General features: G+C 36.5%; 1 protein-coding gene across 3 annotated transcripts in view; it reads right to left on the bottom strand.

Moving 5' to 3' along the window:
• rasgrf2b (Ras protein-specific guanine nucleotide-releasing factor 2b) overlaps window positions 1-26110 on the bottom strand; it is a 536042-nt gene that overhangs the window by 256680 nt on the left and 253252 nt on the right. For all 3 annotated transcript variants that reach the window (XM_039759265.1, XM_039759267.1, XM_039759266.1), the window contains exon 3: window positions 1804-1951. In XM_039759265.1, coding sequence (XP_039615199.1) covers window positions 1804-1951 — 148 coding nt within the window. The remainder of the gene's footprint in view (window positions 1-1803; window positions 1952-26110) is intronic.

Here is a 26110-nt window from a genome sequence, read left to right as displayed (position 1 = left end):
AGTAGGATAGTTCTGAAAAAGTGCAATGCGTGTACTACTAAAGAACGTGGTCTAGATCAATGTTTCTTGAATTATAGGTCGCAGCCCAGTGTTTGTGATGGGTCCCACAAGTTTGTGTAGTAAAATTAGCCTCATTCATCTAAGCACAAGCTCTGGTGAGTGATATGCTGTCCTCTGTTTAGAATACTATTTATTTTGGAAGAGTGCAATCTGACATGTGTCCCATTAACAACTCCTTTCATTTATATAGTAAGAAAACACTAACACTCCTTGCACAACCTATGAAACAATCAAACTGAGATGGCTAACAAGCATAATAATGGGGGAGGCAAGCAAGCTTTGGAAGCAAAGACACTGTAGTACTAGTTTGAGCTGTCAAAATTAAAATAACAGGTGAGGAACAAGGATGTGATGATATTTGGAGTGTTTTCGGCGGATTGAATCTCTAGGTTGGGGATATATGTAGTGCCATGCCAGAGTTATATGTTAAATGCAGTTTTAGTGACCATGCACATTTGGTTGTTGTCTTATCACACATTTGCTGTTATGGCATACATTGAATCCAGACTTAGAAAGAACATTTTGCAGTAAGTTTAACATGCCTCAGTGATGGTGAATTACTTTGCACAACACTATTTTAAAGTGGTTTCATAAATTTCATTCCACTGATAGTGTGAAGGTTGTGTTTGTTGGTCTATGGAATACTGTAAGAATGCCACATAATATCTAAAATGTGAGACAGGCTGTAGAGGACAGCCTTTGGCAAACATTACAATTGATAGCATTAAACATTTCAAACTGAACTGTTTGCCACATTTATCATTAGGCTCATAAGAATTGCTCATAAGAAATACAAATAATGCATACGCTTTTGGGAGTAATTTACCTTTGTGTCTAAACTATTTTACTCAGTTTATTGAATTGTTAAATGAAAACTGACATATTGTGAATAATTTGGGAGCTCATTTGGAATAATGTATTATTAATGGTGGAACACAGTTGGAATTTTTCTTTTTTTTTTAAATATGTTATTTAAGATAGGGTTAATAAATGATGTTGATTAATTAATATGGCTATTGCCAATTTATGTCTCTCTTGTCATTATGGTAATAGTCCTCTTCTTGAGTCCCAGTATGGTACCGATTATTTTATTTGGGTCATCAAATTAAAAAGTTTAGGAACATTGGTCTAGATTACAATTGGTCAAACCCATGGTTACAACAGATCCTCTTCTCATTTAGGAGCCATGTAAAAAATAACCTGAAATGCATTATTATTATTATTATTATTACAACTACTAAATTACTTTATCCACAGCAATCAACATGCAACTTTAAACAAGTGTGACAGCAACTTTAACAAACTTTTCTTTGACCTGATCATGCCTACTGCTCCATCTACCACTAAACCCACATATCCATCCATATAAATTATTTTTTTCTTTTTCTTCAGATATTGTAGAAAACACAGAAGTACACAATGAAATTTGAAAGACATTAATAATCCATTCAGGCAATGACTGGGCCAGTTACAAAACCATGTTTTCTTGAGCTATGAGGAAGCAGCTCTAATTCCATCATGCTTCCAATTAGTAAAAGATGTCATTTTAAAATGTGTATTTTTATATTAATTTCTGACATGTCTCTCTTTAACTGCTATATTATAAAACATTTTAACAATTAAAGCAGTATCTCCCAAGAAAACTTTTCTATGTTAATTATGTCACTCAGTGCACATTAACTCCAAGCTGCTGCATACTCATCTCTCACATATAATTAGGTTGAATGGTTAATCGTGCAGTACCTCTGCTTTCAGCCTTTCGATTTCCGTGTCTTGATCTTCTAACTGATGTCTCAGCTGGTTTGCAGCCACCTTCTCTGTCTCCACAATCTGCACAAGGTGGATGTACTTTTGCATCAGCACCTCTCTTTCAATAATAATATCAGAGTAGCTGCAACATAGAAGCAAAAATGTTCCTGAGATTAATACATCATTGTGAAACTGTTAAAATTTAATTAATCACATCTGTAAGTGTGATACCTTTTTTCTTTGTGTAATACCAGCTGTTAGAAAAATCTGAGTCTTCTTAGAAAACATAAAATTATTATTTTATCATTTGTAAATGAAACAGTACATCAAATACAGCAGGTAATATATATGTATAACAAGGTCAAAGTTTCTGTTGCTTCTTTCTTAGCAAACAAATAAATCTTTCTAAATAAGACACATAATGCTGGCTATTAAATTATAAGCTGAACAAACGTACATACACATAGCAGGATTTAAGAGAATTAAAAACTAAAAAAAATGCAAGTAAATAATGTATGCTACAAAACTAAAAATAAAATCATTAACTTATAATATGGAATTTACTGTGTTGCATGAAATACTTGCAGAAAACCGATTCTGAACAGTCTCAAAATATACAGTTTTGTATAAAGATTCTGATCTAAATCGTGAAGGAAATTAAATTTAAAAATTCTTAGATTTTTCCATTTTTTCAGCACCTTCTTGATTGCCTACACTGGATAAATCAAAACTTCATAACTAGAACATATGACAGTTTCTCACAGAATGAGATCACAGAAAAAAAAAATTAAATGTAAAAATGATAAATGCCTCACTGAAAGTATAAAATATGATAATCAAAAATCAAAGAAAGACAAGTAAAAGGGCACATTACATCATCTTTTACACTTAGTAACAATTTACACTGAATAAGTAAAGACGAAGTCATTTTTTTGGTCAGTTAAAGTCATATTTTCTAAATTTAGGACATGGTGAGGACTATTTGATTGTTAGTTATGCTTTTATTGTTTTTTCCATTGGACACTGAGGAAGGGATTTAGGGTTGCAATTCTTAAAAAGAACATTCCAGGGAGAATGTGCTGCTTGCTGGAATAGTTTTACGGTATGTTAGGTAAATGTAACTTTTCTAAAGACAGGGGAAGTTATTTACAGACATGGCCTTATGCGGTTGTTCCTTATCCAACCCAAACCCCCAAGCATTATTATTATCCTACTTACAAAAGTCATATGAAGTAAATGTATAGTACCTGTTTGTCACAAAGATGCTTAAGATTTAAAATATAAGTGAAAATGTTTTAAAAATATGTTGTAAGACAAAGCTAAAAACGACATCTGTGCCTCTCGTAATTGCTGGGTGAGTGACTCTATTTCTATATTGCAGTCAAATTCTTGTTTTAGTGTTATGTTATGCAGAGGGCCTTCCAAACCCTTTTGAGAAGAATGGTCACACAGCCTTTATTATGATTAATCCCTTGCTAATAGGAGTGCTGCTATAAAGCAGAGGTTTAAGCCAGACATACCACAGGCCGACAGTACAGAACTAGTGCTTGCACAGTGTTATAAAAGAATGTGTGGACATTTCTCCATTGCTTTCTTAGTTGCACATAAGTCCATCCTTTGGTTGATAACTGGGTCAAGGTTTTCTCAATCAGGTTGGCAAAGGTTGAGTTATACTTGTCTTGCTCATTGACCATGGAGATAAATGATATAATACCAAGACACCTCTGAGCCAATGCCAGAGTCACTTGATAATGACTGATGCAGTCTTATCAGATGTAGACCTAGAAAGTGAGACCCAGCGCAGTACCGTTGCAAACTCACACCTTGGCTAAACTGACTTTGTATGTTAAGTGTCAGTAAAGGGCGCGCTAGCAGTTCTCTCCTCCACCATTCTATGGAAAAAGAAGGCAATTCCACTTTGTCCTACAAAACTAAGTTTAATGATTATTGTTACCTTAAATGACTTTTTCATGTAACAAAGATACTGTCAGAAACCATTTACTCACTGGGAACTATGCGGATGTGTAATGAGTGTAGATAAATATATTGACTTCAAGATATTTTAGATATTATTTTTTTTAATTGAGTAAACGGGGTTATGCTAAGCAATTACCACTACAGCAAGAAGCAAGCAGAGATAAAACTAGAAAATTCAAAGGGAATAAAATGAAGTAATAATTCTAGATGATATATTGGAACCTGATAATAAAGTTGGCCATAATGTATATATATATTGTATATATATTTTAACAGTGCCAGCCAATTACAGCTTGCAAAGAGTAAATTGATTTTGCTTCAATCTGATTACAGGCAATGAAACTGTGCACTAAAAACGTTTCAGCTGGAAGTATTTATTATTGACCAAGGCACTGAAATGGCATCAGTTGTTTTTCGGCTGTAGTGTAAATATACAGTAATGCCTGTCACAGCCAATGCTATTGTCAGAAATCTCTTTGTAAAACAATCAACAGTAAAAGGCATTTTAGAATTTCCTAAAGGAATAGAACATTTTTTAGAAATAGCCAAACAAAGTTTATAGACTGATGATGATGAATTTCAAAATTGTCTGTTGGCAGCAGGTGTACTGGAAAACATGCCGGAAATTAAAATTACAATCAGAAAGATCCAAAGCAGTCTTTCTTGATTGCTTGACAATAGCTGTGCAATAATTGGCTCTAACCTGCTTGCTTAACTATGTATAAGGCACCTTCCATGTAAACTGAAGTTTTTACAGACACTCACGAAAAGTAGTTTTACCACAAATTGCTGGAATATTGAAAATGTATTTTACTATGTGGTCTTTTTCTTTGAAATAATAAATTGTGTATATTGTGTTATTTTTGGATTAGATAGGATTCCTTGGAGCTGATATATATATTGTTTCATTGATGGTGCAAATCTAACAAGCTGTTCCCTTGCCTCGTATACAACCAGCAACTGAACAAGGTCACATGGCTACTCAGTAGGATGAGACTGAGAGTAGAATGGAGTTCCTCCATTGCAGTCTGATGACGTATTAGAGTGGGAGGACGTGACAGCCCAGGATGTAACCATGCCCCTAGAGGTCCCCACTGACCCACTTACACAATTACAGTTTCAATTTAAACAGACGCTGGCCTCCATTAAACAAGAGCAATGTAATGATGATTCCATGAAGTTTGCTTTGAATGTGGTTGTTTGAACAACACACGAATTTGCCTCAGGGATCACACTTTGTTTTGAAAAATGATTTATGGTATCAGGTAGCAGGGCATGAGGGTGAGGTATGGAGGTTGTTGTTAGTTCCACAAACTTTCCAGTGACAAATCTGTGAATTGGCACACCCCCACCTCTTAGGTGTCCACTTAGGTACTGAGAAGACCCTTGAGAGTATTTAAACTCCATTTTATTTGGCCAGGAATTAATGAAGAGGTCCATCACTTTTGCATTTCCTGCCCAGAATGTCATTTGCGACAGATTCTTCAGAAGGAATGTGCTCCTCTAATTCCTGTCCCAATCATTGATATACCTTTTGATAGACATTTTTCGGGCCCTCAGAACCCTCCACTATAGGCCACAGGGACCATGGTACTCTTTGTATCTCGAAAACGTTAAGGCAAATTGCCAAATTACTCCACATTAAGCATCTAAAAACCTCAGTATATCATGCTCAGACTGATGGCTTAGTATAGCAGTTCAACCAGGTGCTGAAACAGATACTTCACAAGGAAGGAGGAAGAAAGAAACTGGAGCAGTTGATTCCCATGGTATTGATTGCCTACCAAGTTGTCCTTTCAGGACTCCATGGGCTTCTCCCTTTTGATTTATTATATGAATGACAACCCCATGGTATTTTGGACATTTTAGAAGAAGGTTGAGAATTATAGAATATATTGCGCAGTTATGGGTACTGTGTTATGGTATTGATGCACACTTCTCACTCAAATTTATTGGCCCATTGGCAAGACTGTACAAAATTAAGGAGAGTCAAGCTTGAAATCAGATCTATGCTGGATCTTGCTGTTATTAATGACAGTTTTAGTCTCTGGTCTAGTTCCATCATAATTGTTCTGAAGCCAAATGGGGGCTGGCACTTTTCTAATGAATTTTGTTGGTACAATCAAGTGACTTGGTTCAATGTCTCTGCTATGCAGCAAGTCGGTGAGCACCTCAAGTGACTGGGAAGGTCACGATATTTTACCACTCTTGACATGATAAATGGGTATTGGCATATTCCTTTAACGAAATCCGCAAAGAAGAAGACTGTGTTCAGTATAGGGTCCTCCCATTTAGTCTGCACAGGGCATTTGTGACATTCCAATGTCTGAAGGATAGAGCGCTCCAGCCCCATCAAACCTATTGCGCCACGGGTACTGTAAATGACAAACTGTGATTATCATTTTATATAATAAAACATGAAAAATTTTGCACCAGTCAATATATGTGCATAACATTTTAAGGTACCTGCAATGATAAAGATGCACATGCTCACTTAGGACAACATGTTTGTTTCTGCCCTTGAATATTATTAAAGTGATCCATAATATGAAGAACAGAAAAAGAACACTACCTCATGCTGTGAATTCACTGACATAGCTTTTTGTTAGCAACAGACAAACACTAATTAAAGATGAAAAGAATGATAAAATATACAGTGAAGAATCTGCAGATGAGCTGCAAAGATACACACACATACCTGATAAAGATTCAAAAACCAAAATATTGTGTTTTTTTATAAACTAGGGGGCTCGTGCCCCCTGCTCGCTTCGGTCGCCCACCCCCATGTTTGGTTTACCAGATATACAATTTAACGAGATTTGTTATTTTCGGAACATCTGCAGTCTTTCTGCTGCTTGGGAGCTGCCTGTTCTGCTTGTCCATGTCATTGTTTTAAGAGCTGGGAGCACATGATGCTTGTCTGCCAAAAGCAATCCAACAACTGCTAGGTTTGATGTCTGTGGACTTGTTTTAAATGAAGGATCACTGCCTTGTCTCGCGTGACGTTGTAAAAACAACAGTCCTTTATTTCTGGCCCCAGGCGTGGTTAATCTCTTTCTTGCAGGATGTATAATGCTGCTCGCATTGTGAAGGGGGGGAGGGAGGCAGCTGCTATCGCGCTGCCCTTTGATAATTTTAAAGCCTGTACACCCGCTCTCCTTTTTGCTACTTTGTGTCTCTGCTGCTCGCGTTGTGATCGCTTCTCCGTGATCATAAATATACACCTGACCGAATTGGGTTTTCTTTGAAATTAAACTTGTCGTTGCTTTAACTGTTATGGGACCACAGATTCTCATAGCGTATGGTCCATTATTGTGTAAAACTACGTTTTGTGCATTGAATAATGTGAATGAGAAAAGACTTTGTTTCTGCTCTTTGGCTTTTATTTCTGACCTCACTTTGTCCTGCTATTTTTTCAATTACACCTGGTCCTGATGATTAATTTTCTTTTTGTTTGAGCTAATGCGAACTTTTAGTCGTCGATGTTTCATTTATAATGTATTGTCCTTTATACGCTTTATATGCACTGAGACCCCTGTATCTTTGTGTGCTGCGTGCCTTTACACTACTGACTTTTTTTTGATGGCCATGCTCTGATATTGCTTGCAAGTAGGGCGTGTCTTGCAAGAATCTCATGTTCCATATCTCCGCGGGATGCTCCTTGGCCATTCTCTTTCATCTCGCGGGTCTTTTATTTGCCTTCCGTGATCTTAACGTGCATTCACGTATCGTCTCCAAGTCATTCCCTCCCACAGGATTTTTTTTATAATAGAGAGATATTGGGCTAGATTTTTAGCAACACTAACAAAGACCTTTTCTAAACTCTGCCTAATTTGTATGTCCATCCAATCATTTTCTTCCTTACTTATCCATTACAGTATTGTGGTGAGCTAAAGGCTATTCTGGCAGCACTAGGAGCACATTTTAAAATAATTACTTGAATGGATGCTAGACAACTGGAAGACATTCTGGTGCAAAAATATACACTTACCCATGCTCTCTTTAATTTGATTAATTATGAGCCATTTATTAGAAGGTACTTTGTAATGCATATAGTAACAAAATGCATGACATTTTTTATTCCAACAGATGGCACATGGCAAACAATAGTACTGCTGTTGAGAACCCTACACCAAATAGCAAATAACTGCAGAAAAAGACAAACTGACACTATAACCTAAAAAAAAAAATTTAAATAGAAAAAAATGTAGGAAATAAAAACAAATGACCTAGTCCATTAAATATTCTGGTGTTCTGTCCTGGCAAAATAGGGGCATAAATAAATAACAATTCATTATGGACTGTGCAAACTAGTAAGTCCTGTAGATACAGCTTGGAATGTTTTTAATGAAACAGAAGACAGAAGGGAGTGGTATAAGACACAGGAAGAACCAATACAGTTAATACTTTGAAAGGGATAGGAGTACTCTAATGTAGATAAGCAGAGATAACCATGGGCCAATGTGCTTTGTTGGCTAACTGGAGGTGTAGAAGTGGTTAAATAAAGGTAACTAAATTGAGAGAGACCATAGAGGACAGACAGAAAGCCAACTTACTGAAAATGATAGGTAGAAAAAGTTTCCTACTTGGAGTTGAAATTATCTCATTAAGTAGCGCAGGCAGCCTTAATACTAGAATTACCAAAGCCTACAAAAAAAATCCAGGCCCACCTTAAATCCGTTCACACCTCTCCGTCAGCATCTTTTGTGTTGTAAATGTTTTGATCAGCAAGCAGCCTATCACATCCCCCCACCAATGCAGAAAAGTCAGAAAGTTCTGTCAGCTCAAGTCTGTTTGCCTGCGTGTGACTTGCCTGGAGTTGTAAAGAATACATAATATATCTTTATTTGGAATGCATGCATTTCATCTGTGTTCCGTGTCTACAACAATCTTTGTAAACACATTGTTAAAACAGAAACGTTTTTCATGTTTTAGCAATAATAGACAAAATGTAGACATGAAGTGTATAATGTGTGAAGCCTGAAGTCCAAATATCAAATAAACACTTTCACAAATGTACAAGTATAACAAAACAGGTGAGGCTTTTATTCAAGAATACAACTGCAGAATAAGAACTCTCGTTAGGGTGTGACATTGATACGCCCTTAATACAACCTTTTTGGTGGTGCAGTAGTAATTACTGCTGACTCATAATCAAGACTTCGTGGTTCAATCCTGGATGAGTAGTTTTGAGTAGTGAGCTGCTCTTATTCTTACTATTATAGAATTAAAACATACATTTGATTTGAGTCTGTAACAGCCAGTGTAAATTTATGGTACCTGTAAAGGTTAGTGTTTTTTGGGGGTTTTTTATTCAATTTTACTCTCTCAGTCATATTCACCCCCAACCTAACACTGCTGTTTTTAAATAAAGACATACATAATAGCAGAGGTAAACTCAGATGAGGACAAGGGTTCTACATCGGAGAAAGAGAACAGAAGCCCTTCCTGCAAAAAAAAAAAACACTCACATATAAGAACAATGCAGCTGCACCAGGAGTAAAAGCGAAAGATGGCACCGTTTGGATGCAACAACAGGTCAGGCATCATGCTGCCAGTCAGTCTGCCCCACAACTGTCCTTCAAAAAAAAAGCAGGGCTTACAGAGCTCGCCAAGGTATCATGCAAAGTCATGTTTGTGATTATATCTTGTGATGGTCTTTATATAAAAAACATGTATATGTTACTAATATAAAAGCCAGATCGAATGTTATTTACCTTGATTCATTTACTTGTCTTACTACAGCGTAAAGTCACAAGGAGACTGCAGAGCTTCCTCTGTTTGATCGGCACAGGCATGCTGACACAGTACATTTATACTGAAGTGACTTTAGCTGCAGGTTGAAGCTCCTGTCGCACCCTACACAATTGTGTCTGATCTTATTCAGGAAAAGATCCCGGTCGCCCCAATAGAGAAAGCCAATTTGCTTCTTGTGGGCACTGTCACTTTGGACATTGCTTGCCATGTTGCTATGCAAGACAACCTGACAACATAATCTGTGATGCCACTGAATCCTGGAGGGCTACAGTGGCTGCATGGTTTCATTCTAACCTTTTTCTTAATTAGTGACCAATTTCTGCTGCTAATGAACTTCTTTTGCCTTATTTTTAATTGACTTGCTATTTAAGAACAAGACCTCTTAATTGTTTCTTTTTTCCTTAATTAGCAGCCACACAATAATGAGACACAAAGTGAGCCAACATATGAACAGCAAACCTGTGTCCATCACACAATATGTGAAAATAAAGAAAGGTTAGGGTCTCAGTAATGTTGATCTGCTCAGGTCCATAAAATATTTTGATGGTTCTCTTAGAAAAAAAAAAATCAACTGTTTTGGAAATGTCAGCTATGGCAGATTGAGAGCACCAACAAGCCATGTAATTAAATAATGGGTTTAACTAACAATAAGAATCATCTTCTAATTAAGAAATTGGCTGGAGAGAAATAGGTTAGATTTAGCTGGTCATCTGTTGGCCCACTCCACTTCTCATTTTTGTTTGCCTGCCATTTAAGGAAAAAAAAAATATTTCAGAGGCTGGAGTCTTTAAAAACCCAGCAATTAAAACGAAAGAAATAGAAGTCAATTAACAGTGGAAATTGATCCTTGATGAAGAAAGTGTCAGAAAGGAAAACCAGCAACCACTGTGGACGTCCAGGATCAGAGTTAAACACCCCTGGAATAGAGAGTATAAAGGTCAGGGGTAATGTATTTCTTGATAATGCAAGATTGGATAAAAATACTTTACATGTGGTGTGCAGTGCTCTATGCTCGTTTTGATTTTCCGATTAGTTTTCTTGACTGTGCTTTCTGATTTCTAATTGTGCTTTGATAAAAAATAGAACTGGTGTTTGGTTATGAACTTTCACTCAGTTTAGACTTACATTTCATCTTCACTTTTTAAAAATATTTCTATTTTTAATACTAAAGGCATAACGTATGCTATAGCACTGAATACACATTTTTATACACTGTTCAGCATTCATTATTTGTAATTTAAAGCACAAAAAGCTGTTTAATTTAATATAACCAACAATAGGAGAGTGATTTCCTTACTTCAACATATAAGAATTTAGCTCCTTAGAAACAAATTGTATTTTGCAAAAAACGGAACCATTCCCATAGATCTGAGACATTTTGTCTTGAATAAGATTTAGAATGAGAATTAATTTCTAATGCTGCACTGAAATAATTGTGGTTTTATTATCATTAATGTATCACAACCTCTAGTAGATTTATCTCTATACATTAAAGAAATCACAAAACTATTTTTTTTCTTGTAAATAGGCCCTGCATATGCTAGTTTTGAAGCATAGGGTTCGCTGTAAACAAGTACACTCATTTGTACCCTGGAATGGCAACAAACAAGGCCACCACAAGACCCCAGACCAGGGGTGGCGAACTCCAGGCCTAGAGTGCCGCTGTGACTGCAGGTTTTCATTCTTACCATCTTCTTAATTAGTGACCAGTTTTTGCAGCTGATTACTTCTTTTAATTAACTTGACTCAGGCCCATAGTTGTTTCTTTTTCTTTAATTAGCAGACAAACGATAATGAGACACAAAACTAGCCACCACACGACCAGCTCCCCTGTGCCCATCACACATTATCTAATCTGAAATTAAAGAGAGGTGATGGTCTTGGTAAGGTTGATCTCTCAGGTCACCAAAACATTTTGACGGTGCTCTTAGAAAGAACAGAAAAACAACAGTTTTCGAAATGTGTGCTGTGGCAGAATGAGAGCAGCAACAAGCCATGGAATTAAACTTAAAATTGAACTGGCTTCTCATTGAGAAAGTGAATGGAGTGAAATTGGTTGGGGTTTGAAGCCCCAGTTTAGCTGGTCATCTGTTAGCTTGTTTCACATCTCATTTCAGCTTGGCTGTCATTTAATGAAGAAAGGAATCAAATCAGAGGGCTGAACTCTTCTAACAGGGCTATTAAAGTGATGGGGAAAAAGTTAATTAGCAGTGAAAACTGGTCACTGATTAGGAAAAGTGTAACAATGAAAACCTATAGCCACTACAGCACTCCAGGCCTGGAGTTCGCCACCCCTGCCCCAGACTGTACATTTTATGGGCATGATTTGGTAACATAGCCCTCTAAAGGCAACAGAAGTTGTGAGGAGATACGAGAGACCACTAGAATGAGATCTAGCCTGGTATGTATGGAGCAAATGACTCTGAGCCTTGGCCAGAAGTAAATCTAGGACAGACTTGTAGCCACAGGGTAGCTAAGTGCAGAATCAAGAGGAGAGAGGATCACAGTTTCAACTGGTGGGAGCTTAGAAAAAAAGCTAAGGTCGGAGAAATAGAGACAGAAAATGAGAGGAAGATGGAGAGAGGTGAGAAAGTTGTGCTTTTTGGTAGTAGAACATTAGAAAAAAGGATGAGCTGCCTCACCTAACAGACTAGTGTTCAACAGCCATTTAAACTGGGCACCTATGAGGAGAATTCAAACATTCCCAAAATCGGTCAATAGCACGGGAGTAGGGTGTAATTATCAAATATGTCACTAGGTATTGTATGTCTACTGTGTGGTTAATTAGTCTGTTAAGTGGCATTATGCTGAGTTGATGAGGTGCATATATCTGACATTTATTCTACAATCACACAGGGGACTTTGGCATTTTTTTTTACCAGGTGACCACAGCAGATTTTTAAAAGATAAAATGATCATGTTTTTCAACCCTGACGCAAGCTGGTGTAAGTTTTATAAGAAAGGTTTTTTTTTTTTAACAACTTTTGTATTTATTTGTACTTTGTGGTATCCCAATGTTCATCTTCTTCATGTAATAAGGATGCAACTTTAGTTAATTTTTTATCTTCCTGGTTTCCTCCCCGATGCACATGGCTGGTGTGAGGGCCACATCCTATCACAACACAAATTTTCTTCACTCTTGCACTCAGTCACACATACAAAAAATACCATTTTAATAATGAGGTGTATTTCCTTAAACAATCTTCGCAAACACTAAAGTTCTCTTTTCCTTTAACACTCTAATCCCAAACTATGTTTTTGTTAAATAGTCCATCATTACAGTCCCTAATGATTATTTGAATTATTTTCAATGTTTTACTCATCAGAACCATCTTCCCCTACCTAACAATGGCACGGACATGGTAATAGCTTCTTCAGCAGATTGATACTGACTAATGGCTGTATTATCTAATAGGATTTGATGCAAGCCTCAAAACATAAAGAAAACAAAGTATACACTAACCCCAAAAGAAACAGCACAAATGGCACAATTTAAACACCCCCAAGATTTATCCACAAGGCCTCAGGAATTGCCTTAAGCAGTAAAAATACTGTATCAGTCCATAGCAGTTAGAATTTCCATTATTGAACATAAACATGGTTTGTTTTAAGGTTTTGGTAATGCATTAGGTTTTATTTTAGAAATAAGAATACACTGACTGCGGTGGGTTGGCACCCAGCCCAGGATTGGTTCCTGCCTTGTGCCCTGTGTTGGCTGGGATTGGCTCCAGCAGACCCATGTGACCCTGTGTTCGGATTCAGCGGGTTAGAAAATGGATGGATGGAGAATACACTGATGTAGAAACCATCTGTCAATTCTGGATTCACTGCAAAATGCTTTAGGTAAAGAACTTGCAGGTTCTTAGACAAACGAAAAGGAATCTCAGTAAAAGCCTCTGTTGCTGTTGTAGTAAAAATTCCTTATTTTCCTGCAGTTCCCTTACAAAAAGAGATAGTTGTAATTATTAGTTGTGTACAGAAACCTGTAATTGTAAGATATACATGTTTGAAGCATCAGAATTAATCAGTAAATGAAACTGCTTGTTTGCTTTAATCCAGAAGTTTCCCATTTCATAAAGAGTATATTTTTAGGTTAACTCCTTCAATAACTTACATGGCTGTGGCATTGTGAATAAAAATATATATATATTTTACAGGTAATATTTTTCTTTTTTGGTTGGTGCAACCCATTTCATTAGAAACAACTTTATTATTTAATTTATTTAAAACTACTTCCAACCCTCCTGCTCCAGAACACACCATTCAATAACAGTTCATCAAAAACTGAGACGAGCAAGCTTTTTTTTAAAGGCAGTATACGGCTCAATTATTAAAAGATGCTAAGATTTGCACTGGTGTGACGAGGATGGATAGGATTAGAAATGAGTACATTAGAGGGTCAGCTCAAGTTGGACGGTTGGGAGTCAGAGAGGCGAGATTGCGCTGGTTTGGACATGTGCAGAGGAGAGATGCTGAGTATATTGGGAGAAGGATGTTAACAATAGAGCTGTCAGGTAAGAGGAAAAGAGGAAGGACTAAGAGAAGGTTTATGGATGTGGTGAGAGAGGACAAGCAGGTGATGGGTGTAACAGAACAAGATGCAGAAGACAGAAAGATATGGAAGAAGATGATCCGCTGTGGCAACCCCTAATGGGAGAAGCTAAAAGAAGAAGAAGATACGACTCAATTATTGAATTGACTGTTGTGCATTTAAATTACTACAATAAAAAAGACACTGGATTTTGTAGTTTCTGTACAGATATACCAGTATGCATTAGTTTTCAGTGCTGGTATCTATTTTTGTCAGCATTGTTTGGCTGTAGAAAAGAATATTTCTTGAGTGTGAATTTAATTCTTTGTAGTAAGAGGTGATCAAAGATTGACAAATTGTAAACATTACAGTGAATTTGCTTATAAGGAGCCTTTTTTGAGTAAAGCTGGGGACTAGAGACCTGTGACTTATGTTTCGTCTATCTCAGGACAAGAAATAAAGCAAGGCATGGGAAAGTTAGAGAAGGGCAAATGTTCAGCCATGCTTATTTAGTCTTTGTCAGTGTTGTATTACAGCCAGAATTATGCCCTATTATAATTATACCCTAGCTTATAATTATTTTTTTATTTTACTGTTTTTTTTTTATTATATTTGCGTTATTATTCATGTTATTTCTGTACATTTTTTGTTTGTCATGTACTGTTTTTTCAAAGTGGCATCCATTCTGTGTGTTCTGTGGGTGGTAGCTGAGCAACCCTGAGGTCACTGCTGCTGTTCCTCCCTCTGGCTACTTCCAGTGGGTCAGATAGAAGAGAGATCAAGTAATGGTTCAGTGAATGTTGTAGGAGTCAGTAGTGAGTTGTTATTTCTGGTTTATCACATTTCTTGGATTTGCTTTTGGATTAGTATTTTGGGAATGTCTTTATATTATTAACTTCTAAAGCCAGCTCCCATTTGGGTGAGCCTATTCTGAACAGGAAAGTGAGGTTCTTGGCTTGCTGTATGGTTCTTTCAGAGGCCTTACACCCTTTTCATCATGTTTCTGACTCTGTGTTATGATAGTCAGGTTATATGTGGGGGAGTTCAAAAGGATATGAAACTTTTATCTGTATTCAAAAGAGTCACTAAGCACGATTTAATCAGAATCTGTGCTATTCATGTTATATATGTTCATATTTATGTTTTTGCACATATTCATGTTATACATGTTTCTGAAAGAGAAAGCTACAACAGATAAAAACATATAGACAGCATCACAATCTGTCTCAATGAAAATGAAAGTAACCTGTATTTACATCAAAATTATTTCTTTAGGTATTCAGCTTTATTTCAGATTGTACAGCTGAACTACAATGCTGAACATCTTTGTTTTAATATGTGTATTATATCAACAGTAGAAGCATCACTTACTTTTTAAACACCAAAGTACAACTTTTCTGTGCTTTATAATCAAAAACCAAAATTCATCAGCTGTTTCTTTAGCTGTACTTAAATTTGAAATGCAAGACTAAATTACAAAGTTTCTAATTTTTAAGCATGATTTTGGGCAAAGACACTGTTAGTAGTTTCAGTATACTGCATTGGTAATTGCGATCAGTCTCTTATAATGATATCAGTCAAATAAAACAGTTTGCTTTGTGATCTGCACTTTCACGTTGACTTTTTAGTGTTAATATTTTTAATTTGATGAAGCCTTCTTTCCATCTTTGGGTCCATCTGATCTTGACCTTCTCATGTGACTCATGACTGACTGCCTAATCAGTGGTAGTTTTATACAGTGTGTGTAGATCAAGCTATTTAAAACAGGTAGGTGGATCAGTGTTTTTTAAATGAGTCATAGTAGAGTGTTTCAGATGGGCTGATATTAGTGTTTCAGGAACTGCAGCACTGCTGAGTGGTTTGCAAACAGTCTGCTGATGAAAGGGGCTGATGAAGGCTGATGTGACCCCTGGAGAATAACAGACAAGCAAAAGCTGAATGAAAGAGAAGTGCAGACTGAAAGAGGCATATCAGAGTGTACAACCTGCCATATCATGCCATAAAGTGGCTATGACAAATGACAGCTCTAGAAGGTATACTCCTGTCTGTACCAAACAACAAGGCGTTTTAGTGGGCTAAGGAATACAAACAATTATATAGCGTTATCTGTGCGATTAATCTAGTTAATACTGATTCAAGCTGATGGGAGACCACTATATTGCACTATATATATAAACTTAATGCTGTGTTTTGCTTTTCTGTTTAATTTTGTATTTTTTCTTAATAATTGGAGTTTTAACATATAAACAATCCATTTCTTCCCTTTAACTGTTTATTTGAAACATATTTAAAGATGCTAATATATTTCACATCTTTTTTGACCTTATCTTTGTGTGATGTTAAGTGTGGCACATGATGTCACCTACCCGATTATATTTAGCTGAAGTGACTTAAAAAGAGTTTAACATAATTAAGTAAACATCAGTCTGGGGACTGTTTTCAAACAAGTGCTACGGCTGCAAAATTAATCATTACAAGTGAGGAGTTTTAAACCAAACAGAGCAACACAAGAATAGTTCATCTTTCTTGTTATAAGAAACTACTTAAAGCCATTTTCAATTACACAGATATTCACAGAAGACGAGAGGCTTCAAATGCTTCTTAAACACTGTGAGGGAGTCAGAAGTTTGGATGGAAGTGTGCAGCATATTCTGTCAGCAAGGAGCTTCACATTAAAAGAGTCCAGATTGAAGTTTGATGCCACACAGAGGTTGTAACTTTAGACCTCATTCATTAGCAGACTTGAGAGGGTGAAAAGGAGCATTTGATTTTAATGTATGCTGCTAAAGGAAACCAGTATAATAAAAATAACGATATTTTTTACATATATTATAGTGCTTATCTCACTACTCGAAGCGTTTTTCATAGTGAGTGAGGAGCTACTTCAACCACCACCATCACCCAGTGATGCAATGGCAGCCATTTTTACACTAGTAGACTATCCACACATGAGCTATTAGGTGGTGAAGCTGTGAGAGAGATGATGATTATGGGGCCATAATTACCATGCCATGGAGGGCAATTTAGCCTGGACATCAGAATAAACCCTGCTCCTTATAAAGGATGCCCAGAGATCTTTTATGACCACATAGAGTCAGGACCTTGGTTTTAGGTATTATCCAAAGTATGGCAACCTGAAATGAGGAGTGACAGGTGAATGCTTAAGATGGTTAAATACAAGACATGGCACTGCAATTTTGAATCATCTGTGGTGACTTAGTTGCACATGCAGGTACCCCTTACTGTAGTCAAAACGTGACAAGACCAATGACTGAACCACTAGTTGTGCTGCATACTTCATCAGATTTGGTCTGATCTTGCAGATGTTAAAGACAGTGAAACTACATGAAACTACAAAATTCTACCTATTGATGTGAGCTTTTTTAATTTGGCTTTCTGAATAAAAGATTTTTGGCTTTGAATTTTTCAACTTTGATTTCTTATTATAGCTTATTGGCTCTGATGAAAGATTTTACTGATTTTTGATTTTGGAATAAGACTTGTTTTTGAACAACATTTCATCTTCTGTATCTTCTCAGATAATGCAACACTTAATAAACTGACCTCTACTAACACAACTTATGTATCTAACCAACTGTTTCTAAGACAACATGGAATTGGTCATTCAAACTGAAAGTCCATCACAATGAAATTTAGTACAACTATTGGACAGACAGGGGATGACCTAGGCTGCTTTGAACGATCAGGAGAATGAAAATCTAAAAGTGTTGGCAAAAAGTGTAGTCCTAAAATAGGCAATTACCTATAAAGGACAAAAATACTAGGCAATGAAAAAACATAATTGTCAAACTTTGCCATCAGAAATAAAGCTATAGGTATTGGTCTTTTACCAGTAAAAGACATTAAATTAAAGACATCATTATACAGACGTTTTTGTTTTTCAGTTTTTTTTACTAATATTCCAAAACTGGGAAATCCATGTAACTGTTCCACTATTTTAAATACTGATTGGGCTATGACATCATGTGTTAGCAGAGAATGTGATTAGAAACATCCTTACAAGGGCATTACATGGACCTCATCAAATTAAGACAGAAATAATACATTAATGTATGTAAAAATGGACAAAAATGAATCAGGTGGTAAAAAAAGCCAGAATTATGACACTAAGCCACAATCAAACAGAACAGAAATAGTGCACAAATATAATTTTTATTTATACTCTTTAAATTAAACCTCAGCATATTCCTTAGTTGACTTTTAAATTTATTAGAAATACTCAATTTTTATGCTTACCTTATTTATATTTAGTTGTAACATTTTCCAGGCATAGAGCTATTATTTGAAACTCTGGTAATTTTTGTTCATCCTGAATGGATATTTTTACTTTGAAGCAGATTCAAAGAAGTGGTGCCTCAATTTGGTGAAATTATGTCAATATTGAATGTGAATAAGATGGACAGTGTGAAGGCTTTGATTATCCATTTGGTACTGATCCAGAGGGTACACAGGAGAGAGTAATAGATCAAGCAAGGAGGAACATGTTTTTTCTGCTGCTTTCTGGGACAAATGGCTCCTACTCACTGTTACTTTCATTAATTATCTGCTGCATTTTCTTTGCCTGTGTTATGTTTTATGTTTTTTGTGGGTGGTTCCCTAAGAGGCAGGGCCACTTGCCAATCTTTGCCAGAAACTGCTTTTCCACCTTTATATCTGGCGGGTCTTCCACAGTTCTTAGTAGTTCATTTTAAATATGTGTAGGGTTTTTGGTGAGTTACTGTGATGTACTGCAGTTTTTTTTTTTTGTTTTTTTTTTTGATATTTTGAACCTGTTCACTTTGTTACTTCGCTTTGAATACTGTATTAGGACTTGGTTTTTTCTTGGATTTTCTTTGCTGGCAACTCCTTCATGCGTTTGTGTTCTTTGTAGCTTCATAGTATAACACAGTGTTTTGTGAAAAAAAAACTTTGTATTTTATGAAGGCCTATGTTCACTCTTATATCTATCTGGGATTTGATGGTAAAACTCTCCACTGGGCAATTTTGGAACTGCTTTTTGGTATTTGGGTGCTGTGGGACACCTACGTTGTAGTTCATGACACTTATGTAGGAACCCAACTCTCCTTAATGTACAGACAGGTGTGTTGCCTGGGTTTAAGTTTATTTGTTGTTCATTTAATCTTTCTGCTATTATTATACATATTTTTTCATATTATGCTATTATATATTTTTTGTTTTTATTTTGTCTTTGTATTTATTCATTTTGTTCTTATGCTTTATGTATTGCTTTTGCTATCTGCCCTGCTGTCTGTATGGAGGGCTATCTGATTATGCAGCTGGGGGATTGCTGTATGAAAGATGAAGCAACTGAGGTTACGACAGCTTTGGCATTGCTTTTCTATTTTGATTCCTGTCTTTTGATTTATATTGTTTGGATTTCCTGAGATTTATTGGATTGGATTGATTTTAGGTTTTTCCACAAGGGCAAACTTATTTTTGCTTCTTATGTTCAGCTTTGGTTTTCTTGTGCTCTTTTTTGGAATCCTTTCAATAAACAGTTTAAAATATTAAAGATCTTTGATTTCTTTGTCATTTAGAAGAGAGGGATTCTATCTATTCTATCTAGTGCCTTTTGTTTCCATCAGCTTATCTTAATTCCATAGGAAATTTCATGCTTCAGTATTTACAGGTAGAGTTGCATCATTTTATAGTCTTCACAGATTAACCATGTTGAGCTAAACCTAGTGTCATTTAGGGCCTAATCAAGCCTAAAACCTAAAAGAAGCATTTGTCCCGTTTAGGGCCTAAACAGGCCTAAAACCTGCAAGCTGAGTTGGTGCTTGGCTGCTTGGAGTGTGGTTAATCCAGTGGGCCCAGACCTGAAAGCAGAAAAGAGCTGACCTGTTGTGTGCGTGTTTTTGTTTTTGTTTTTTTTTTTGGTCTACAACCATTTTAGTGCTTCATTATGGCAGGAGATCAGGACATGTAATCTGTTTGATTTGCTTACTTTGCAAGAGGCAAGTAGCCATTTCCTTTGACTATTTGGATAAAATAATATCAAGAAAAAAAAAGATTCTGCTGCTGCACACAAAAGAATGTATAGGTTTTATTTTTTTGTGTGGCTAGCTAAATGTTATTTTTCATGGTGTACCATCCCACCTATTTTCAAATGATTTCACGTACTCGATTACTACCTATATTTAAGGTGGTGTTTATCTTTTGGCAATTCTGCTGTTCTGTCTTCATCCTTTAAAATCAAGTACTCACATGAAAGTGTACTTTGTGATTTTATCCGAAAAATAACCAGTGTAACAGAAAGCAGTAAGCTAGCATTACATGAAAATAAAACCCAAGGGATACCTGTGCCTGTAAGAAACCAACTTTAACATTTGAACAATTCCTATATGCTGAGATATTGTCCAGAATATCACATATAACATTATGTTAACATAAATAAACAGATATTTCAAAAAATAAATTTCACATCAGCCGTCGATTTGAATGAGTTCATATGGCCAAGGCTAATTACTTTGGTAGGGTGTTAGTGAATTGTTTCACTTAATCAACTGTTACTATCTCCATCGTTCCACCTTTCACATCTGGACCTGTACCAGAAGTCTCAGATTTCAGTTTGATAAGACAGCCAGGGAACTGACAAAAGAACCATTGAATGGTGAGAACGGGAAACAATAGTTTTCCACATGAAATAATTACTAGACTGCTCAGTTAAAAAGGAAGTGAGGTTATGGAAATCATGTACATATATAATCTCTAATACTATTTGTCTTTTTAACCTCAGTTGGCTTCTGCAGAAAGTCTCTGCACTTATCCTTGTCACTTTGAATAAAACATTTTATACAAAAGGAGTATAGGTTCATTAAATAACTTAAGGTCTCACAGTAGGTCAGTGATGCAGATTGATTTGAAACTGAAACTTGAGAGTGTGAGCACACAACATTGCTAAAATTACATACCACACATTGGCTCAATGTAAAGGAACATACCATTTTTGCATGTGGCATACATCTCATTACACCGAAACAAGCAAACATGTAGTTGTTGGTATTCCAAATAGCAGGCAGGGCAAATCATTTACTGGATGTTTGAAGAGCAAACCTAATGGAATTGCACAGAGTAAGTATGACAGGTGTAAATATGTTCTACAGAGTATAGAACTGAACAAGTGGAACAATAGGCCAGCAATTCAAGGACAACCTGTAGTGAAATAGTAGGGCAGCCAGGTTTTGTTCTCTTTTACGTGCTGTGCTCCTCTGTTGTTCATCTCAGTCAGCATGTATATGAGTCACAGACAGTAAGAAAAAAGCAGCTTTTTTCTTACTGTCTAGTCTCCTTATATGTGAAGGTGAGCAATGCTTTCCAGAGGACATCCTGCCACAATGCCAAAACAGCAACTGCAATGAGGAAACATGTTTAAAATAGACTACTGGAACAAAAAATGTATTATGTGCCAAAACAAAAAACAGGAGACTACTTTGAAAATAAAGTGCTTATAGAAAAGATGTGTGCTTTATTAAAGCTTCAAAAAGAAGTGTCTTAGTAGCGAAGACCCATTCCTGATTTAAATTAAAGCACATTAAGAAAACCAAATACTCTTTGCTATTTAAAAAAGCAAAATCTTGCCTGGAAATGTTAGGCTAATATCCATGGATGAAAAATGGTTTGGGTGTTAAAAAGGAATTACTAAGGATTTATTTCACAGCATTTTTTTTAACAAAGCTATTACTATTTTTAATAAAGGGATCACATCTTTGTATTAATATTGCTTAAACTGTAGAGGGATACTTGACTGGCAGAAAGGTGTCTCAGCAAAAAAGGCACTTGGGTGTTATAACAGAAAGGTAAGGCTAATTAGGGAAATGCCTCCCAATGTGGTAATTTAAGAAGCACTTTGATCCATTTTTTTATTTCTTTGCATGCATAGTCCTTATAATAAAAGAAAAAAGGTGCCTATTTACTTACCCGTTTGTTCCCCAGGTGCACACGTTGATTGGCTGTCTATTGCCAGGCTGTGAGTGGATGGAGTGGCTCATGTTTCCATTCAAAGGGCCCTCGGATCGAAGCTTGCGCATGCTACCCTTCAATCTTCATCGCAGTATTCTTTGGGTGTGACTGTGGTGTTTGGAAGAAAAGGGGCTGTAAATTAACAGGTGGGCATATGATTGATGCCAGTTGCAGAATGTTGGTAATGTAGGCACGTGTGTGGCGCAATTGGCAGAGATATCATGTAGGGTAGGCTAGGTGCATGACCAGGGAGAAAGAAGTGTGTTAGTCTCTGGTCAGGTGATGGGTTAGTTCAGTTCAGACCAGAAGAAGGTCAATACGAGAGGAATTAAGGCAGCTGCAGGGTGATTTACAGGCAGGAATAGACAGTTATTCCTATTTGCCAGGGCAAGCCAGCATTAACCCCAAGATTTTGGATTGGTGGAGAAAGCAGGGTAAGCATTCCTTTTACTGAAGAGCTGACTTTTTGGAGCTGGTTAAAAAGGAGATTGATTTTTTTGGAAGATTTTTTTCAAGGTGTGTGCCATGTGGAAAATGTGATTTTTTTTTTTGTTTTTCATCCTAATTCCTTATTGCAGTGTTTGTGTGCATTCTTTGTTGATAATTTCTCTATGGAGCATTTTTTTCAATAAATACACCTTTTTATTCATTACGTCAACTGTGTTTGTCTCCCTTATTGTCTCACTGACTCTCAGTTCTGATACTTCATATCCCCAAGTTCATGCTAAAGCCTATAATAGAGACACTGGGGTATGACAGGGTGTGAGATTGAGTTAAACCCACACTCATAAAAATACAATTCCAAAATACAATTCATCTGCATACCAGCATAAAGAGAAGAGGACTGTTAAAGTGAGATGAAGCCTGAAGAGACAGCAAGAGGTACAGAGTGATATAGAGAGGTTGAGGAAGTCCAGACAATATGCCACCAACAATTTAAAAGGATGGCTTAGGGGATACATTCTAGCTAATTACCAATAAAATAAGGCCATAGAGAATTGGTGGAAAGCAAGGAACTTCCTTTGGCTCAGCAGGGGCACCTAGATGTTTCCACAAGAGACAAGTGGGAGTCCACTGTAGAACCAAGAGAGTATGTGACCTGGTGGTTATTTTGTTAACATGGCTATTATAAATGGGGGTTAGGGCCAAGAGGATGATAGCCACTAGGATCAGTTTCATGTCACTGAAAGTTAGAACTCAGAACCTGGAAGTGATTGCAGGCCTTGGCTCTGGAATGTTACCCTGAAATAGGGTTTAATAGCAGAAACCCTGCAAATGCATTGAGCTTTGAGTTAGAAGGTGTGCTTTTAACACCGTGGCATGCTTTCCAGAAGAATATTGTTTTGCTTTATGGCTACGATGTTTCTATAAAGTGGTTGTGCATATTTTCAGGTAAAGTCCTGGCTCCAACACATGTTGAATAGTTAGATTAAGCAGTTTATGCCTTGTAAACAGAAGCATATACAATAAATATACACATTACAAATATTGCCTATGTCTTTATAAGGTAACATTGCAATGTTTTTCCCATGTCCATTTTGTATTGCATTGTCAATTTTGAGTTACTGTACAAATCATTTTATTTTTATTCACCTTGAGACTAGAATTTTTCAAGGAGCTGTCCATATAGCAAGAATTTTGACCAGTGATAAAAATGGTAGCTTGAATGGAACTTGAATATTATTAACAGGCTAATTAACATGAAAATATGTGAAGGGTTATTAGATAACAGACTATTTCTATGTGCTATAATGTATCAGTCTGTTGCATTCAGGCACAGTAGTCATGGTTACCACAATTTACAAGAGCATTTTGTACTTAAAGCTCTTCGCAGTGCAGAAAAGGACAATTTTGCTTCCAGTTAGATTTCACAAAACATGCTCAATAGTACACATACAGGTTGGGTAACAATGAATCATTCACTTTCTTAAAAATGCTAAACACCATTCTGCCATTTTTAGGTAAGATTTTCCATATGGATGCTCAGCACTGAAACATCCCAAGACTACTTATTGTTGGCAGTTAACTTAGAGATAACTGGTGTAAATTGAAAACTATGCAGCATTCTACCTGGGAATGGAAGCAGACAACAAATGCTACAACAGGGTGCTGCTGCCCTATCTAATCTCTGTCTTTCCATTTTCGTATTTAACTACTGGTGCATAGTTTATCTCAGCAGGACGTATCCCAAATGGTGGATAAGTCTATTTCAAGGTGCACAGCTACACTTGCACGCTCACCATTACAAAGCCAGATTAGAATACCCAAATAATCAATTATACACTATCTTAAAATGTGTAAGGAAACCAGATATCTCATATCAAATCAACACAAGAACAGTACAACAGGCAAATCCCAAGAAGACAGTTGCAGATCTGGGATTTAAAATTACATAACTGGATTTGTGTGATGGCATGGTCAATCACTGTGCAAAACTGCTGTTGAATACAGAATTGTAATATTTTCATTAAGTTTACCATAACGTAACATTTTCAAACCTGCATAAACCGGCTCACATATTGCTAAATCACCATTATGTCTGCAGCCTGCTTAAATTTTCTAATTCTGTTTTTCTGTCATCTCCTTAGTCGAAACTTTGACATTTTTTCACATGTTGAACTTTTGGAAATAAATAAGTAGGACAGAATTTTTCTAGTGATAATATATTATCATGACAATAATAATATTGTAAGATATAACATTCACTAACCCATTTTATCCAATTCAAGGTCACAGGTGGCTGCATTCTTGGCACCACTGAGTGCAAGACAGGACAGTAAAGTACTCCATTGCTGGACCACCTTTTTCCACATACCCACAATCACATTCATACAAGAGCAATTTACAGTAGCCAGTTCACCTAATCATAATCACTATGTCTGGAATTTGGAAGGATTACACAGCCAGTGGGAGAAAGTGCACACTCCACATAGACAATGACAAGATCTGAGCCCAGCTGGCCTGGTCAATGAGATAAAATTTGTGCCACAGCAATAGCATGATATTGTAATATAATTAGGCAATGCATATTTAGTGCAGAAATGAATTTTAGGCATCTCAGTTGTCTCCAGAGTAACAATGAAAATAACCCATGTTATAGATCTTCTATATAATGTGTTTAAAGTAAGGTTATCCACCAATGATTTACATAAGAATGCATTATATTATATTATATTATCCATCCATCCATTATCCTAACTACAGGGTCACAGAGGTCTGCTGGAGCCAATCCCAGCCAACACAGGGCACAAGGCAGGAAACAAACCCTGGGCAGGGCACCAGCCCACCGCAGGGCGCACACACACACACACACACACACACACACACACTAGGGAATATTTTGGATCACCAATGCACCTAACCTGCATGTCTTTGGACTGTGGGTGGAAACCGGAGTACCCGGAGGAAACCCATGCAGACACAGGGAGAACATGCAAACTCCACGCAGGGAGGACCTTAGAAATGAACCCGGGTCTCCTAACTTCGAGGTGGCAGCGCTACCCACTGCGGCACCGTGCCGCCCTATATTATATTATATTATTGTTGGTTTTAAACATTTCCTGGAGGTTCACCTGTGAATATTTCTATTTGTGGTCCATATAACTATAACATTAAAGTGCAGTTTTCACAACAAAATTATTCATTAAATTTTCATATGCAAACAAACCATGTTTAAAATGGTAAAAGATCCATGTTAATTACCGGTTAGGCAAAAATTTACTATTATGTTCCCTATCCTTTCTTTTTTATTTATAATAGAATTTGCCTTTTAGTATTTTTTTCAGAGCTTTGGTGGTGAGCAAGGCACAGGTATCTGCAGCCAAATATGACAACCTATGATTACTGTTATCCTAAATTCTTCTCCTGTTGTGTGCACCAATAGTGCAAATTGTGTGTTTCCACACTATATTTTTGATTACATCATTTTGTGTATATGTACAATTCTAAATTCATTATAAATCAACTTTAACTGCTGCTTTCAGGGAGACAGCTATAGTTTGGAGTATGCTGGAGTATTTGCTTTTCATATGACAATGGCTGTAAAATGCATAT

Source organism: Polypterus senegalus, chromosome 7 (genome assembly GCF_016835505.1).
Source record: "Polypterus senegalus isolate Bchr_013 chromosome 7, ASM1683550v1, whole genome shotgun sequence".
NCBI lineage: Eukaryota > Metazoa > Chordata > Cladistia > Polypteriformes > Polypteridae > Polypterus > Polypterus senegalus.
Note: the sequence above shows the minus strand (reverse complement) of the source record. Positions and strands in the feature narration are given on the sequence as shown.